Source organism: Ceratotherium simum, chromosome 14, assembly GCF_057802395.1.
Source record: "Ceratotherium simum simum isolate JZ-2026a chromosome 14, ASM5780239v1, whole genome shotgun sequence".
Classification (NCBI taxonomy): domain Eukaryota; kingdom Metazoa; phylum Chordata; class Mammalia; order Perissodactyla; family Rhinocerotidae; genus Ceratotherium; species Ceratotherium simum.
The window spans coordinates 25,352,918-25,371,338 of record NC_141913.1 but is presented as its reverse complement, the minus strand read 5'-3'; the positions used below and the strand labels follow the sequence as shown (position 1 = coordinate 25,371,338).

Genomic DNA, 18,421 nt, shown 5'->3' with positions numbered 1-18,421 from the left:
GTTGAATTCCCAGTGCCTCACACTTTGTCTCACACAGAGTTAGTGAACAATAAATTTCTTATATTAATGAATGACTATTAATCATTATAATAGGTGCCACTAGAATTTTGAATGACCACTTATTAAGCTGTTTACTAATTTTAGAGCAGGTGGCTATAATAAAAATGCAATGATTTTGTAAAAACCACCTTATTTAAAATTATTCCATGTCCCTTGCATTTCCAATTGCATGGATAACTGGAAGTATCAAAAATTTTATTTTAGGAAATAATTAGCTTCTTCTCCTAAGCTGAAACATGGTTCAAATACTAACAGGAAACTCCACAAAGAATGGAAGAATAGGCACAACATAGTGATAAGGTGGTCTTCAAAAGTCAAAGAACTTGAGAAGTGTTATATGTGAGACTTCAAGAGCAATAGAATTTTCTTTCAACGAATCAGAGAGAACAATTTAACTCAAGAAAGAGGATAGACCACAGATGAGTTGAAACAGAGGGTTCTCCAAAGGATGCAATGATGAGAGCTCACAGGTGAATTCTTAAACCTTAGTTTTTTTTTTTTTTTTTTTAAAGATTTTATTTATTTATTTTTCCCCCAAAGCCCCAGTACATAGTTGTCTGTCATAGCTGCACATCCTTCTAGTTGCTGTATGTGGGATGCGGCCTCAGCATGGCTGGAGGAGTGGTGCCTCGGTGCGCACCCGGGATCCGAACCCGGGCCGCTGGCAGCGGAGAGCACGCACTTAACCGCTAAGCCACGGGGCCGGCCCCTTAAACCTTAGTTTTTAATGAAGAAGATCACAGGGAGATGGTCAGTCCTGCATTGTTCCTGGAAATGCAAGATTAATGCTATTAAATCCAACAGTGGTTGTATCAGAGCTATTCTGCCAAATTGACACAATAAATCTAGATAAATTACCAAGTGGAGGGCAGCTCAATGAGAGTTTTGCAGGAACTCAAGGGTGAAATTAGGCCACTAGAATCTATTGTTATGCAAGCTACTGTGCAAGATTGCAAATGTGACCCCTGTCATGAAGAAGGATTCAGGGGGTATGCAGGCATGTAGATCATGGTGTAAGCACACCAATATTGGGTGAGTTTAGACCTTGTTCAGCCCCAGTATTGGATAAACCTTGAAGGAGGTTAGGGAGTAAGTGGAGATGACTGACTCCACAATGGAGAATGGGGGCACCAAGGACTTAAATACAAATGGATCTTTTTAAAGAACATTTTCACTAGATATAACAGGCTGAAGAGAAGGAGGGAAAAGAGAAAGATTTTCTGAAGGCCTTTGACAAGATTCCATACCAAAGGCCATTACTTAATCAAAATCACCTTGGGATCAGGGTCCCTATTTTTTTGTGAAAAAAGAATTAGCATTAACAAAGGAAGCAAGGAGTAGGGAGAAGTTGGTACACCTCAAATGGAGAAGTGTAAGAGCTATGCTCATGAGGAATCGTCCCTAGTCGGGGCAGTTTGAATCACGCACGAACAGTTTGTGAAATCCCTTAAGTGTCTAGGAAGTGGAAAGTGAAGCCCATGAGGATAGATAACAGGAAGCTCCCAGGAGTCTTGTGCAAATGAGCAGGAAAGCGGCATAGTGTTCCAAAGTGAGTCTGTACACGCAACGCCTCCAGGAGTAAAGCGCACGTATGGAATGCTGACTATTGGTCGCAACTCAGGAAGTGGACCTGCCAGAGTGTGCTGAGGATGAAAAACGGAGATTGTCTGTAATGCTGCAGGCCAAACGGCCTTGGAACGGGCAACACCAGAAGGAGCATCAGAAAAAGTCTACGCTCTTGTCCTGCTTCTATGAAAAACCACGGCAGCACAGCTTCGGTTTCGTGTGCAGTTCTGACTACCCCCTCAAGAAAGATGCAACAGAGCCAGATGTGTTTGAGAGCACTGTGTACAGTATATACAGTATACTGTATACAGTGTATACAGTATACACTGTATACTCCATCCAGTATACTCCACTGGATGGAGTATACAGTGTATCCATTAGGTCATCGATTCTTCGGGGTGGGGTGGGTCTTAAAATCAGTAATCAATGACATGACCACATAAGCTTTTCCTTGTGAATAAAAGCTGCTAGTGCAGTCGACTCCTCAGTAGTGTAAAAGGTATAGCAAAAACTTAAAAAAAAAATTTACTATTAGCCTATCATTTTTTATTAAAAGAAAAATTATTTCTAAAGTAAAAATTTTACTTATTTTAGTATTTTCTCTTTCAATGTAGAGTGAGAACACAATGCATGACACATATTTTACTCTTTTTTCCCCACTATTTGTTTTTTGGAATAATGGAATATATTCTATTTTTAAGCCAATTATCCTGAAGCTTTTGCCTATGCAAATTTTACTTTCTTGTTCTAGTTTGATGTCAAAAAATACCCAATTAAATTGTTACACTGGTATTTAATTAATACCTAAAAGAGCATTTAAGAGAACCAGCAAATTATCAAAGGTACAAACTGAAATTGTTTCATAAATCAATGTTTCTTTAAATATTTTATTTCACTTTATATTTTGTTTTCTCACTCTGAAAATTTTCCTAAGGGGCGACCAATTGAAAATGAAAACAGGAAAGCACTTATCCTTTGGCTAAAATATATACGGAAATTTGTAGAGTGTCTGTCTTAAAAACACTGATTACTTCAAAGTTTGACTCATCATAATAAAAAGTGAGTGAGTGTATTATGTTGGGCTGAGTTTTCCATGAACAGATAAACTGATTCCTTTTAACAAAGAAGATAATACTTTTAGGGAAAAGTTGTCTGGGAGGGAAAACCTGCTTTTGACAAGACGGAAAAACAACGAACAGATATTGATAGGTCTGGGATGCTAGGCTGAACTCGGAACAGAATGTAAATTTTCTCCAAATTGCTAACAGAGTTTCCTGTTCGAGGTTACAGAATCCCATGATAAATTTCAAGTCCTCAAAAGTGAGATTTGAATTCTGACTGATTTTTTTTGAACAGCCTGGAAGAATTATTTCTCAATTTAAGAGTACTAACACCAGAAGCTCTTCTTTTACCAACATATTTTATAAAAACATTTGGTAAGCATTTTTTATAAGCAGAGACACAGCACTCAAACTGCTCTTTCTCACACATTTTAGTGGCTTAATTAACTGAGAGAATTTCTTCCTCCTCTGGCTTCCACAACTTGCCTCTATCATAACACGTTTTTTATCTGGGAATTATTTTGTTCCATGGATCACTCAATAGGTATTTATTGGCAATGCCTCAGAGGTTGGAGATATTTGCTTATAGTCTATTAGGGAGAAAGAGTAAAAAACAGTTAATTTTAATACAACACATTTTTACAAAGGGCAGGGACCCCATCTTATCCATCTTTCATCCCCAGCCTATCATAGCACCTAGCACCTAGCAAGCTCTTAATATATATTAGTTAAGTTAATAAATACACGAGTGAAAAGAAACTTTCTGATTTATATTGATAAATACTAAGTTTTTGAGTAAAATTACAAAGACTGACTTTATGACCCTTAATATTAGATTGTACAGTCATGTGATACCTTGAATTTAGAATTGATCACGTACATAATTACTCTTGCTTTTGGGATAGTGGAGTTAACATGTGAACAGATAGAAACCCCCTATTTGGCCCTGGCATCTCTTTGGGCTGTCCATAACGTTAGCAAAACATCTGGGAAAGAATTCCTCATAGCACAGGGCCAGGTGAGTTTGCCAGGAATTTCTCCAGAATGGGAGGGGCCAATACTGTTGACATGTCTCCCTTATCCCCATAAAATCCCATCTGCCACTCATCCAAAGTACAAGTCTGACAGAACGATGAGTGACATTAGGATGTTCAATTTATCTACAATTGTGAAAGTTATTCAGAAGGAGATTCCATTTTAGCAACACGTAGGAATCTTGGAACAAAACATTTCCTACCAGAACAAAATTTTAGTGACTAGAGGAGAATACTCTCTGGACATCTTGAATTTAAGATGTGCCAAGAAAAAAATCACCGAGCCAAGTAAACGCTCTGTTAAATATCTAGTTTTAGTCATATGGATAATAAGAAGCAAAGAGAAGAAAATTTCGTTTTATATGACTTCTCTTTTTCCTTTGCTCTCACACGTCCACACAGTCTCAAGTGTGAACAATACGTTTTGTTGGTGCACAGAGAAACGGTTGTGTACTTTGTAGTATATTTTGCATTGAACATTAGAATCATTTCTAAAACTCAAAAGGCAGAGGATTTTGGCAGAGTTTCAGGATTACTTCATATCCACGCATCTGAAATAGTGCTGTGGTACCTTTCATAGTGTCAGTGCTCAGCAGTGGGAATGGATGTTCAAATGGCTCAGCAAGGTGCGATATGTCAGAGAGGAAAATACCAGGATTTTGTATTCTCTACAAAAGACGGTTATACGATGGATTGGGAGATCTGGATGGCTGTCATAAAACTGACTCTAAATCTACAATGTAAAACTTTTTAAGTCCAATTGAGGGTATAATGCAAAGTGAAATAAGCCAGAGGGAAAAGGTCAAATACCCTATGATTTCCTTCATTAAGTAGTAGATAATAACAACAATAAACAAACACAGAGGGACCAAGATTGGATTGGTGGTTACCAGAGGGGAAGGGGGGAGGGAGGAGGGTGAAAGGGATAATTCGGTACATGTGTGTGGTGATGGGTTGTAACTAGTATTTTGGTGGTGAACATGATGTAATCTATGCAGAAATAGAAGTACAATGATGTACACCTGAAATTTTTACAATGTTATAAACCAATGTTACTGCAATAAACAAGAAATTAAAAAAAAAACTTATTAAGTCCAAATATTTCTTTCACATACACTTGTCAATGAGCTCTAAATACCACAAACTGGAAAGGTTAGGAATGTGAGCATAATAATAATTTCCTGTAATAAGCAGGGTAAATCTGGGGAAAAATTGTACATTAATTCTCATTTAAAAAAATGAAGCAGAAAGCACAAACAGAGCTGAATTTAAACTGATTCCTGAAACAAAATGATTTTTTTTCCACTCACCTCATCTAGTATGAAGCTGTATGACCTGTAAATTATTTAACCTCTCTATGTCTCAGCTTCATCACCTCTCAACATGGAAAATTATAATAGGATAGTGCCAAATCGGTAAGATTGTTGGCACACAGTAAAAGCTGAGTACATCTTAGCCATAATTAGAATTATTATAATATTATCATTAGACAATTGGCATTAAGAATGTAGTTTGACCTCTGAAAATAGGAAAATCACTGCTCCTTTTAACGTTTATCATTGTCCTCCTATGAGTTTTGAGTGGCTGAATACATGTGAAAATAATATTTGCTAAAAACAAGGCCACCGTCACATCATCTACTTTATGAGGAACTGTCCTAACAAGGAAGATTCTACTGAATTCAAATGAGATTAAGTCAACAGACTAAAGTTGTTAGTGTTTCCCAGGGAAGTAGGAAGAGAGTAAGAGAAGTATATGAAGTCTTCTGTGAAAATAGGATCACCCACATTAGTAACGATGAGCATCCGGTTTTCTTCTCTGTGGAGCAGGAGTAAAAACAGAGGGGATGAATCTAGGTGACAGAGCAAACTTGGACTCACTAGTCTTGGTAATATATTGGAGATTAAGGCAGACTTAATCTCAGAAAAAGAATGAAAAGAAATTAGTGTGACAAGAGCTAAGAAAAGTCAACCTCTGATTTTCATTCATTCATTCACTCACTGATTCATTATGCACTGGGTGTTGTCTCAGGGGCTGTGCAGACAAAGAATAAGACATGGTCCCTCTCTAAAGCTTCTGGTGGGAGGCAGTCATACAAGCAGTAAGGCAGGCTCTACAAGAGAATAGCAGACTCATGTGCAAGGAGCCCTGGGACTTGGAGAAGGGTGATCCACTCAGCCATGAGAGGTAATGGGCTTCACAGTGTCTCAGACTTTGTGACCTTACCTCTCCAAAAGGCCACACATTATGGACTTTTAAGAAGTATTTTCAAGGTAACAATTATACCTCAATAAAGCTGTTTAAAAAAAAGAATCATTTTCATCTTGTAACTTTCTGCTATGTTGTTTTTCTTTTGTTAGTTTCAACTTCCTAAAAAATAATAACAGTAAAAGTCCTTGGAACACTTCAAAGATACATTTTTTCCCCACTGGGATATGGACAAGAGGTGAGAGGAAAAGTTGATGCCAGTTTGTTAGTGGATTCTGAAAGAGGGAGCCTTAGGTGGAAGGCTCCTGCCAGCAAATAAGGGAAGGAGGAGGGCCAGTTCCTGGGGTGCACAGAAGGAAAGAGACGAGAAGAGACTGGCTCAGGACTCCGGCTATTTCCTAGTATTCTTCTTCCCTCTCAGCCCCTGCTCCCCCTTCTGACACCTCCTCGCCCATCCTTCCCTGGTACACCCATCTATTTCCCTAGAGAAGACCCTAGAGAAGATTGCTTCTGAGTGTGGAAAGGGTCTGCTTATAAGTTGGTGCTAGTAGCTCGCTAGGTCACACATCCCAGGGGAACAGCCATTTTTAGAACAAAAGTGGTGAAGAACAAAAATCTTCTAGACTCAACAGACTGCCTATTCAGTGACAGAATGGCAAGCATGGGCATAGGACACTGGGGGCAAATCCTAGCTCCTAACATTCTACAAATCATGCTACATATGTAGCTATGAATTATATCTTCTAAGAGGCTGACTTGGCCGAAGAGCAGAGAAACTTTGCAACCAGCAGATTATGGTCTGCAGTAAGCATGCCTTTATGAGAACTGAGATCCAGGTGGTTTTGGGGGAGGAAAGAAACAGGTGAGTGCTATTCTTAGGGAACTATGGTTGTGGGAAGGCGAGTCTGGTTCCCAGGGGTACATCCAAGTGAAGTGGGCCTTGATCCTCATTTCAGGTTATTATTTTCTTGGCAGAGTCCAACTGGCTGGATCTGGTGAATTTTAAGGCACCACCAAAATAATGACCACATTTCTCTGAATGCAAGTTCTTATTCTTCATGAGTTTAAATTGCTATACTGTCTTTCCTTCTTTTTTACATTACCTCTTTGGAGTCCTGGTTCTTAAGGCATCTCTAACTTTTATTTCGGATTTTTTTAAATATGTCCATTTAAAATACAGCAAATGCAGAACAACCTCCTCAATGTTTCAGTGATTCTATAATAGCAACAGCACATCCTTGATCTATTAGTATCAGGCTCATTCATGTCTACCAAAATACAGAAGACTTCCTTGAACACTGGGGTTCTGTCATGGGATACATGGTAGGAAGTGACATCAGATTTCCATACAGGATCTCATTTGGATAAACAGGAGTTTACTGTTATAAGAAATAGAATTGAACATTCATTTTATTCTTGGTTCTCTTCTTATATTCACTTCTAAGTTATATTTCCAGGTAGTGGTACTTCCTGATGGCTTACATCTCACTTTGCCTAAATTTCAAAACCCACCAGTCAGACATTTGAGCATCAGTAGAACTGCCTACACTCATTTGCTATGACAAAGGAGAGAAGGCAGAAGTACCTGCAGACTGGGTTCTCTATGTAGATGTATCTATGAATCTCTACAATGAGATTTCTCCATGAGGATGTGTTTATAAATCTACTACAATGAGATTACTGAAAGGATACATCAGGCGCCTTCCTCTCTGTAAGAAGAGTAGGACCCAAACATTTCTTCTGAACATTCGTGTGAACTGCTCTTTACCTTGGGGTAGTCCTTAAGCTTACCACTCATCAGTCTTGAAATGATTCAGCTACATTATCATAGCTATTTAGAGAACATTTATAGCTCTATTTTTTGAAATGATGTTCCCAACATTTCTAAACAAAAGTGAAGAATCTAACCCTATTAGTTTAAGTCCTATGTATTTCACAAACGCCCGCTTCCTTATTGTTAATCTGGCCCTGTTTCTGTATTTATAGAGTGGGTCCAAATTATGATTTAGCTTCGATTCCTTATTAATCCTCTAGCAAGCCTCCAAGATTTAGCAGGCAATTATATTTCTCTTTTTACATTTTCCATTGTTACACTTAAAACAAATAAGTCCCCTGAATATTTTCATAGCAAGTCTGAAAACTGTCATGCTCTTGTTAAGGGGACAGGACAGAAATTCTGCTATAGAAATTCCACGGCCTAGTTCCATTCTGCCACCTGTCATGTGGAACCAGAGGTTTCTCTACCTGCCCTGCCGCTCGGTTACCATAGTGATTAGCCCAAAGCAGTATATCAGTTCTGACGTCTGCACAGACTAAGCAGAACCTATCACTCTGGACTTCTTGTTTTAAAATTGTTTATTTCCACTTGAGAATTTCTCAAAATATAAACATCATGGAGACAATAATGTATACTGGTCAAACCGAGCATGACCAATTCTGTTACTACTCTAGGTTCCAAAGTGACAGCTGGTGACTTTTGTAAGTGAGTGGCATAATAACATTCACCTGGCTGCAACATCTCCAGTGCCAGGCTTAACCATTCCCAAGCATTGGCCAGACAATGAGACTGAGCAAAATCTTCTGAGAGTCTTAAAATGTGATTGCTGAAAGGTCAAGTTAGCAATTTTCCTTGTTAATATTCAAAACCAGTAGTGAAAGTGGAGGTGTCGATACTATATCTAGATTAGGGGCTATCAGCATAGCCCTTTTGAAATTTTAGGCTGATAATGTAATGCAGGTGAGTTTTTACATTTCACAGGGCTGCCACATATGCCTTGGAAAAGAAATCTAAGCTGAATTCCTAAGTCCCCGCTCTGCCACTAACATGCTGAGAAACGCTGGGCAGTGACAATCTCTTTGTGCTTCGGATCCTTCATCTGTAAAATGAGAGATTTGGAAGAAAAGTCTTTAAGGTCTCAGCCAGCTCTGAAACTCTCTGATTCTATGAGGGAAAATTATAAGATAATGGGGCTGAGTTTCAATTGCGGTGTGTGGACGGCATCACATTGTTTTATGTGGCACATTATTGACCAGCCCATTTAACTCAAGTCATGGCTACTTTCACCAGGCTGGTCAAGAAACACTTTTCAATTTCTTCCTGTTTGCTCGAGGGTCTTGTTATGACACCTCAGAAACACTGTCTTAGGCAATTTGCAAAGAAGAGAGTTAAAAACATCCTCCCACTTTATGCTTCATTAAATTTCTCCAAAGGCATGCCATCACGTAACATTTTCAAGTGTCCTTAGCTTCTAGGAAGCGTGGGATGAGTTAAATAAAGGTCAGCACATAAAATACAATTGTCTTCAATTCCCTACGGCACTATTTTACTCTCTAGTCTTTTCCATAGCATTTAAAATTTCTGTTAAACACAGAGACTTTGTTGAGATAAGTATCTGATCAAGAAAAAAGAGGCAGTTGGTTAACTCTAGAAAATTATTTGGAGTAAAGACCAAGAAGGACAAGAGGAAGGGGAGACCGAACTTGTAGAGAGTAACAGACATTCAGAGGAAGCTTACGGATCAAAGGCTGCCAGCAGGAAGTTAAGCAGGAGGCTGATGGACTGCTCCACCTGGATTTGGTGAGTGGTTGGCATCCGTTTGTTGAGCTGGTAAAATATGGTGGAGAGCACAGCCTCCAAGCGGGCCACATTGAGTTCTATGTTTGGGTCCAGGTTGTTCAGAGCATTTTCCCGCAATGCTTCTATGACGTTCCAAATGTCCACCAGGTGCACTACACACAATTAAAGCAGAATCAACATATCAGCCCAAAGTGCATGGAAAGGTAAATTCATTATTTACATGTACCATCTGTCCTGTTTTGTCAAGGTGCTTCATAGGCTTTGGTATGTGTTTGACTATTGTAGGGGTTGACATAAGTAAATGTACACAGACAGTGCATGATCTAAAAGGCCTGACGTACAATGTACAATAGCAAGTGAATGATTTACTCAACACCGCAGTAGATCGTTATTTCTAATCTTCATAATGGCCCTTGAAACATAGCTATTATCCCCATGTTACATGGAGGAAACTGAGAATCAGGGAAGTTAACGACAAATAAGGTTCAAGGCTAGTCAATGGCAAAACTGGCATTCAAATCCAAGCCTATCTGGGTTTTTTTTTTATATTGAGATATAATTGACATATAACATTGTATAAGTTTAAGGAGCATGACATGTTGATTTGATACATTTCTATATCGCAGTATGATTACCACCATAATATTAGCTAACACATCATGTCCTCCCATAATTATCATTTCTTTTTTATGGTGAGAACATTTAAGATCTAGTTTCTTAGCAACTTGTGATTAAAATGAACAAGTCTATCTGGCTTTAAAGCATTTTCCCACTGCACATACTGCTCCCTCAAAAAAAAACACAGAGAAAACCAACACTTAAATTCTAGTGTTTGAAAGGACATCAAAACTGCATTTGAGTATTTAAAATATTTGCATTTATTTATATACTTTTAGTAGTATAAAGTGTGAAATAAGAAAAAAGGGAACATTAAAGTAGGCAGGAAGACAGGCAGGGGAAAAAGGAAAAGTTATTTCTACAATGCAGCAGCAGAACTAAATCAGATCACTTAACTAACCTGATCAAGAACAAACAGTTTCTTGGCTACATTGTTGACTAGCTCATGTAACTTAAGTCATGGTTATTTTCACTAAGATGGTCAAGAAATCCATTTCTCTTTCTTCCCTATTTGCCCCAAGGTCTTGTTATGACATCCCAGAAACCATCACCACAGTCAAGACAACGAACATGTCCATCACCCCCAAAAGTCTCCTCATGCTTCTTTTAATCCATCCACTCCTTGTCCCAGGCAACCACAGATCTGCATTCCATCATGATTTTCTAGAATTCTATAGAGCTGGAATTATACACTAGGTACTCTTTTTTTGTCTGGATTCTTTTACTTAGTGTAACTATTTTGAGAATCATCCATGTTGTTGCATGTATAACAGTTTTTCTTTTTTATGGCTGAATAGTATTCTGTTATACAGATACACCACAATTTGGTCATCAACTCGCCTGTTGATAGACATTTGGGTTGTTCCACTTTTTGGTTATTATAAATAAAGTTGCTATGAACAATCATGTACAAATCTTTGTTTAGACATATGCTTCCATTCCTCTTAGTACATACTTAGAAACAAAGTAGCTAGGTTGTTTGTTTGTTTGGTAGGTGTATGGTATACTATATGTTTAATTATGAAACTTCCAAAGTGTTTTTCAAAGTAGTTGTACTATTTTACATTCCTGTCACTGGTGTATGAGAGTTCTAATTTCTTCACATCGTCACCAAGTTTAAGGTTCACTTTTCATTACACTTTTGTATTTAAAAATAAATGTTGTCTTTTTCAAGGAAATATATACTTATGTTTTAGTTCCAGAGAAATCTGCACTCTGTATACGCTTCTCCACCAACAACTCCCAAGTTTTAGTCTCCTACCTCTTTGCTCACTTCTGACACTATACTTAAAAAACAAAACTAACATCTATTGAGCTCCTGGACTTGGCGTCCAAAGACCTAGGTCTAAATCTGGCTCTTCTACTACAAGTGCATATCCTCTTAGCATCGAAGACTTACAGCCTCACTTTCCTCATCTATAAAGTGGAAATAGTGTTCCTTAAAAGAGAAAATGCATGAGGTCAAAAGTGGTACCCAGAGACAATACACTATATATGAACAAATGAATGATGTGAGTCACGTCAAAAGAACAACTTTTCGGCATATCTCTGGCCTGGGACAGAAGAATACAAATCATTTCGCAACTGAATTACTTAAATATTTATTAGATTTGGATAAATTCAGATTTATGTGATTCCAGATTTGCAACCTTCTCTGTATATCACACAATGAGGAAATCATTTGGATTTCTTAATGTTATTTATTCAATTTTTGAATTTAGCAAGCAAGGCATTCCTAGGGAGATGGCATCTATAAGTTGACTTTATTTAATTTCTTGAGGGAAATAGCTGGGATTCCTATAATTATTCCCTATATATTTGATCTACAAAAACTCTGAATCTAGTCCTTGGGGATATGTCTGGGTGCACGATACAAAGAGAGCCCTGATGATGAGATCTGGCCCATCATCTTGACTGGTATCTGTGCCCAGGTCATCACAGGAAGCAGGCTCCTGGCCTATTCTCCTCTGGTTCCTGGCTATGGATCATGTGAAACAGGCATCGGAGAAGAAGAGCACGGACTGTGAACTTCAGCATAGGAGAGAGACGGCTACAAGCAAAGAAAGAGAAAAGGTTGCTGGTGGAGGGAGATAATCTGGATGCCTAGGTCTCTCCTGGTGAGCCTTTGTAGGGCATGTGGAGGCTCTCAGGATTCCCAGGGATGGAATCATACAGGTCCCAGGGAGTGGCCAGCATACTCACAGGGAGGTCCCTCAGGCAATTCAGCCTCTGCTTGTCCAACCTACACTCATCTCTTCTCTGCCAAACCCACTTTCTCTGGGGTTCCCTTCCCTGGTGAATGGCGCCACCCCCCACCCCCTCTCCTGCTCCAGCCAGAATCAGAATTTCACCCCTGGGTCCTCACATCTCACATGCTATCAATGACCAAGTCCTATGAACTCTGTCTCCTAAATATCACTTTAATGCCTCCATTTCCATGGACCCTTTTTCCCATCACCTAATTCCATCGTCCAATGCTGTCACCATTATCTCTTACTGGTGGACTGAGACAGTTCTTTTGTCTTTATTCTTTCTCCACTCCAATTCTTTCTATACACTGTAGCCAGTGATATTGCTGAACTACAAATCTGATATGTCACTTGTATGCTGCTGAAAGTCCTTTCATAACTTCCCATTAATTCGAAATCCAAACTCTTCAACATGGCTTGCAAAGTTTTTTTGATCTGGCTCCATTGACTTCTTTTCTATGTCTCAGCCATCATACCTTAATGTCAACACCACTTCCTCAAGGATGTCTTTCTGGATCCCCTGCCTCTAGGTTTTGTTCCCCTCCTTGCCACCTTAGAACCCTGTTCTTCCACATCACTGCATGTAGCGGACCCTCTGTGCAGATCAGCTGGTTGTGCTTCCCCCTCTGCATCGTACATGCCACAGGAAGAGACTTTGTCACAATAACTGTTCACACCCCTAGTCTCAAACATCATAGGAGCTTAATGAATATCTGTTGGCTAAGTGAAACAAGGTCTTCTGAGGACGCATTCGATTGCTAATGAGGCAATAAAGCGTAGTCATGAAGAATTACACAAGCCTTGGTTTGAATCCTAGGTATGCCATCAATTAAGTTACTTGACTCCTCTGAGTCTTCATCTTAGAAAAGTTGGGCTAATTATAGCACCTACCCTCAGATGATTACTATGAAGATATAATTGGATGATGCCTGTAAAAATGACTGGAATAGGGCATGTAACATAGGAAATAATAATAGCCTATTGTATTGACAAATAAAATATCTAGAAATCATGTGAAAGTTATTAAAAATAAATATGATCCAAATTTGTGTTTCCACCAATTTAGGGTCTCAATACAAGGAAAAATAAAATACTAATTCTGGCTATGAGAATTGATAGTTATAAATGACTTAAATAAAACTAGTTTTCATAATTATGTGCAAGGCATTGCATTCAGGCCTGGGGACTCAATGAAAACAGTATAGATGTGGTTCTTGCTCAGGGAGCTAACAGTCTGGAGGGGATACAGACATGACTCCCAATCACAGCAACAGACGATCAGAAATGATGACCCACTGGGACAGACAGGGTGCTGGGTACATAATGGGACTATGACGTGGCAGTGAAGGGGCCAGAGGAACAAGATAAGGCTGGAGGAGCACTGTAGCTGCGATAAGGATTTTGGTCTTTATGCGAAGTGTATGAAGACATGGCTTTTACATAGGAGAGTGACGTGATCAGAAATGCAGCTTAAAAATATCATTTTTGACCGTAAGGGAAGAAACGAATGGAGATGGACAGGCACGCATGTGAAAGTAGCTGGAGCTGATTGCTGTAGTCCAAGTAAGAGACGGTGGTATTTTTGCATAGGTGGTAGCAGTAAGTACGCAGAAATACTGTAATCAAGCACATTATACATATTTATTTTCCAGGAATGGCAGAGTGGAAAGGATACAGATTTTGCAATCACAAAGATTGAGGCTTCACTCCTGGCTCCACTAACAACTGTAAAACTGTGGGCAAGTTATTTCACCTTATAAATTTTATTATGCCCTTTTTAGAAATGAAGAAACTAATACCACCCAGAGGGAGTTGTAGTGAGGATAAAAGAGAAAATGCACATACAAGCGTTGACCACAGGGCCTGGCACATCACAGGTGCTCAACAAATGACAGCTCTTAGTGTTAAAATAATTAAAATAAAATAAAACTCTCTGATCTATAGCCAGGCTATGCTATTATTAATTTACAAGATCTGTGAATATAAACCTAAGTTTTAGCCCAGTCCTCCAAATTCAATAAACTAATTAACATACAATTTTGAGGATATATTATGTGTGGGTGATAATAAAAGAAGCACAAACCACATCTCAGCCACAAAAGCAGATATTTGCTCAGTGTAGCTGTCATGAATTCTGAGTTAGTGGAGTTTGAATTGATTTTACCATATTAGATAATTCGAGACCTGGTGAGGAAGGTCCTCTTCATAAAGATTTCTTGGAAACTTTATTTCACTGGTAACTACTTTGGCAGGTGCAGATCACAGTGCAGAAAAGTGCAGGTTCCTGGGCAGGAGGCTGGGTTTCATCTGGCTTCCCCTACCGGCTACCAATGTCACTTTAAGCAAGTCACTTAATGTCCTTAAGTTTCAGTTTCCTCATCTGTAAAATGGGGACAGTAATAATTCCTCCATTACAGGGTTATTGTGGCGACCATGTGAGATAATCCGTGTAAAGCACTTCACACAGTGCTTAGTGCATAATAAGCACTCAATATCTGTTAATTATTACTGAAAAAGATAAGTATCACAAGCCTTTGCTTAATTAAACAGCAACACTGAGAAATGTGCTAAGTTGAGATTCATTAGGAAGTTATTAAGAGGCCTGTTTTAAAAGTCTGACAGTTGTATAAATCTGTTGCTTACTGTTGAGCTATCAAATTGTTTTAGAAAATCAGGACATTTAGGTTGTGCAGTGATGACTGTACACCACTAGATGGCACCATGCACACTTCACTAACTATCCATCGAACTTTAACTGGCATAGAGCACATGCTATTAGGCCAGGCGATAGAAGTGGGGTTTCCTCATCTATGTAACTGCATACATTTGATACTAGTATACTAGATAAGGCAACATTTTACATAATGAAATTATTTAGTTAACGTTAACCATATCAAGAATAAACAAAAAGTATTCTTAAAAGTTGTATTTATTGCTTTATAGAATCCTAAATATAATGTTAGTGTTAATTTCAGACATTAATTATTAATATCTCACAGTTTGTCTTTATAAATAAATGGAAATAGATATAGCTTCAATAGTTTGCCTTAAATTCAGGCTGTCTCAAGTAGAAAAGGGCTAGCTTAGGAGCTGGGGTGTGGGGGTGGGGGGAAGTGTTTGCATGTGAGTAGAGATGAGTTTGCGAATCTCAAGTGATGTTTCTTATGTTTGCTGATGTCTTACACTATTTTAATAGGAGATAGACTCTTTAGTTCATAGTTAGAGATGACTTAAGTCCAAGTATCCCTGGGAGAAGTGCAAAAATGTCCAACTCATCTATACCTAGATAGAAATGATTGATGTCATAAACTTTATTAGAAGTAAGTGAATCATATAAATAGGGTAGAATACGGGAGAGAGGGTGCAGAAAGGATAGCAATATCAAAGACAATTTCAGGATCTAGTCTATTTCATGATTTAGTCCAGGTCCGGCCTTCCCTGGACCATATCACAGAGACGGGGCCAGTCAGTGAAGCTAAGCACGATGTCCTTTTTCTAAAGCAGCTGGAGGTCTCCTCAAAAGCCCAGATTCTACACTTACTGATTCCAAAATTTAAGAGGGTGGGAAAAGGGTTGACAAAGCTCTCCAGGTGATTCTGACAATCACTGATTTATAAACCTCTAGAAGGCTCTCAAAGGGCTTGCAGCTGGGGAAGGTCAATAAACAATCATCTTATAGTGACCTCACTCAGTCATTCTGGAGCAGTGCTTCTCAACCATGACTCCACGATGGAATCACCTACAAGGTTAAAACAGCTCCCTGGTGATGCCGCTGCTGCTGATCCTGGACCATACTTTGAGTTGCAAGGCACCAGGCTTGTTAGAAATGCAGAATCTCAGGCCCCAACCTCGGACCTAGAGAATCAGAATTTGCATTTTAACGACACCCCCAGGCAGTTCATATTCACTTTAAAGTACGAGAAGCACCGCTCGAAGTCAGTAGTTCTCAGCCCTTTGGCATTAAGACAGCCTGCTATGTTCTAACAGGTTGTGAGGTGTGTGGCAAGAAGCTGGTAACTTTCAATTAATTTATGCAGTTTAAGAATGATTTATATCATTACGTATATATACATTGTTTTAGAGGGGTTCAAGATTTACATCTATGAGAAGGTCACTCGTTGTGTTATGATGTGCTTTCTTTTTTGTGTGTGTGTGAGGAAGATTGGCCAAGAGCGAACATCTGTGTCCATCTTCCTCCATTTTGTATATGGGACGCCGCCACAGCATGGCTTGATGAGCAGTGTGTATGTCCATGCCCAGGATCAGAACATGCGAACCGCAGGCCACCAAAGCGAAGTGCACAAACATAACCACTACGCCCCTGGGCCGGCCCCATGATGTGCTTTCTTAATTTGGAGAAAAGGAAATTGCAGTTAGGCTGGGAATTGAACATAATCTGTTCATATGCCATTGGGAATATATATATGTCCTCTAGTGTGTAGATGGTGTGTGTGTGTGCACCCATACACACGCCCTCTCGACCCCCACCCACCCTTGCTACCCATGCTTAAAATGATGATGCCTGTTGTCTGAGGCTTTGTTATGACTGTTTTCCAGTCTCTGAGACAGGCAGGTAAAAGCAGGGAGAGTTCTGCTGTTGACTTACTCATCAAATTCCATTGCAAAGGAGATAGGTTGTTTTGCCTGAAAACTCATCTGATTCTCCCCTCCCTAAACCTAAGTTTCCTGACCTTCAGCAAACTCCCAGTATGAATTTTCCATTGTAACCACACTCTTCAAAGTATGAGAACCAAGTACAGGTGGTATTTCTGATTAGTTTATTCTGCGAGTTTGAAGTGCTGAATTGTGTTAACTGACATAGCAGATTCTTAAAATATGTTTGTAGGCTTGTAGAAAAGTTAATTATGGGATTCATTCTTTTAGTTATCCAATAAAGCTCTGATGTCCTTGGCACTAAAAGATGAGCACACATAGAAGCATTGTCTTTTTCCTATTATAGCCTTTAAATGGGAAGTTTCATTCAGTACAGTCATGTGCCACATGACATTTCAGTCAAAGGCGGACCACATATACGACAGTGGTCCCATAATATTAGTACCTCTAGCCTAGGTGTGTAGTAGGTTACACCATCTAGGTTTGTGTAAGTACACTCTATGACATTCGCACAACGATGAAATCGCCTAACAATGCATTTCTCAGAATGTACCCCGTCATTAAGCACCACATGAGGGTATTCTAAATGCCAAGTAGACTTTAAGTAAAAATGCTTTTACAGAGCTTCACATGGGGGCATGCTGCCACAGGGATGGGGTGTGAGGAGATGGGGAGAAGAACATATCCCTTGTGAGTGTCAGGAACGATCCAGGTTCCTCTTCACACTCATTGCCCCAAGCCACTAACTAGCCTTCTTTCTTAGCCTTCCACTCCAGAGACCTAAAACTTCATTCATACAAGTATTTATTCAGCCCTTACTATGTGGCAGTGCTATTCTGGGTTCTAGAATTAGTGTGAACAAGATAAGCAGGTCCCTGACCACACAGAACTTATAGGTGGTGAGGAATAGAGATATTTAGCAAGTGAGTATTGAGCGTGCAACAATAATCTATTTTCTCTTATAGAGAAAAAAATGGGCTTAAATATAGTGGATGTCAATTCAAGTGTTTCCTCATTTGTATAATGGGAATAATAATATCCACCTTTCTTATCTTACAAGTGTTCTGAAGAACAATGAAAATTTACATGGAAAACAGTAAAATGTAAAGCATGATATACATTTCAGGAATTATTCTTATTTTTGAGAGAAAACAGGAATTAAAATTTGCTGTCATATTCAGATAGAATTATAAAGCTTCCCCCCAAAATTCTTTAAATTCTTTATTCCATCCTGTCAGTTAGAAAGATATTTATCCCTTAATACAAACTTTCTTCTACAATTTCAGGTTTGTTTTCCTCTTAAAGGATGTCATGATGTTTAAATCCACGAGAGATTGTATCACAGTGACGACTATTTTAGTTCAGTTTCAGATCAAATACGTTGAAATTCAGAGAGCCTCAGCTCATGAGAAAAAAAGAATATTTCAACGTATC

The 18,421-nt window shown here is 38.9% G+C and overlaps 1 protein-coding gene across 11 annotated transcripts in view; it reads right to left on the bottom strand.

Moving 5' to 3' along the window:
• DTNA (dystrobrevin alpha) overlaps positions 1-18,421 on the bottom strand; it is a 353,310-nt gene that overhangs the window by 84,032 nt on the left and 250,857 nt on the right. For all 11 annotated transcript variants that reach the window (XM_087439129.1, XM_087439125.1, XM_087439119.1 and 8 more), the window contains one exon: positions 9,445-9,658. In XM_087439129.1, the coding sequence (XP_087295255.1) occupies positions 9,445-9,658 (214 nt within the window). The remainder of the gene's footprint in view (positions 1-9,444; positions 9,659-18,421) is intronic.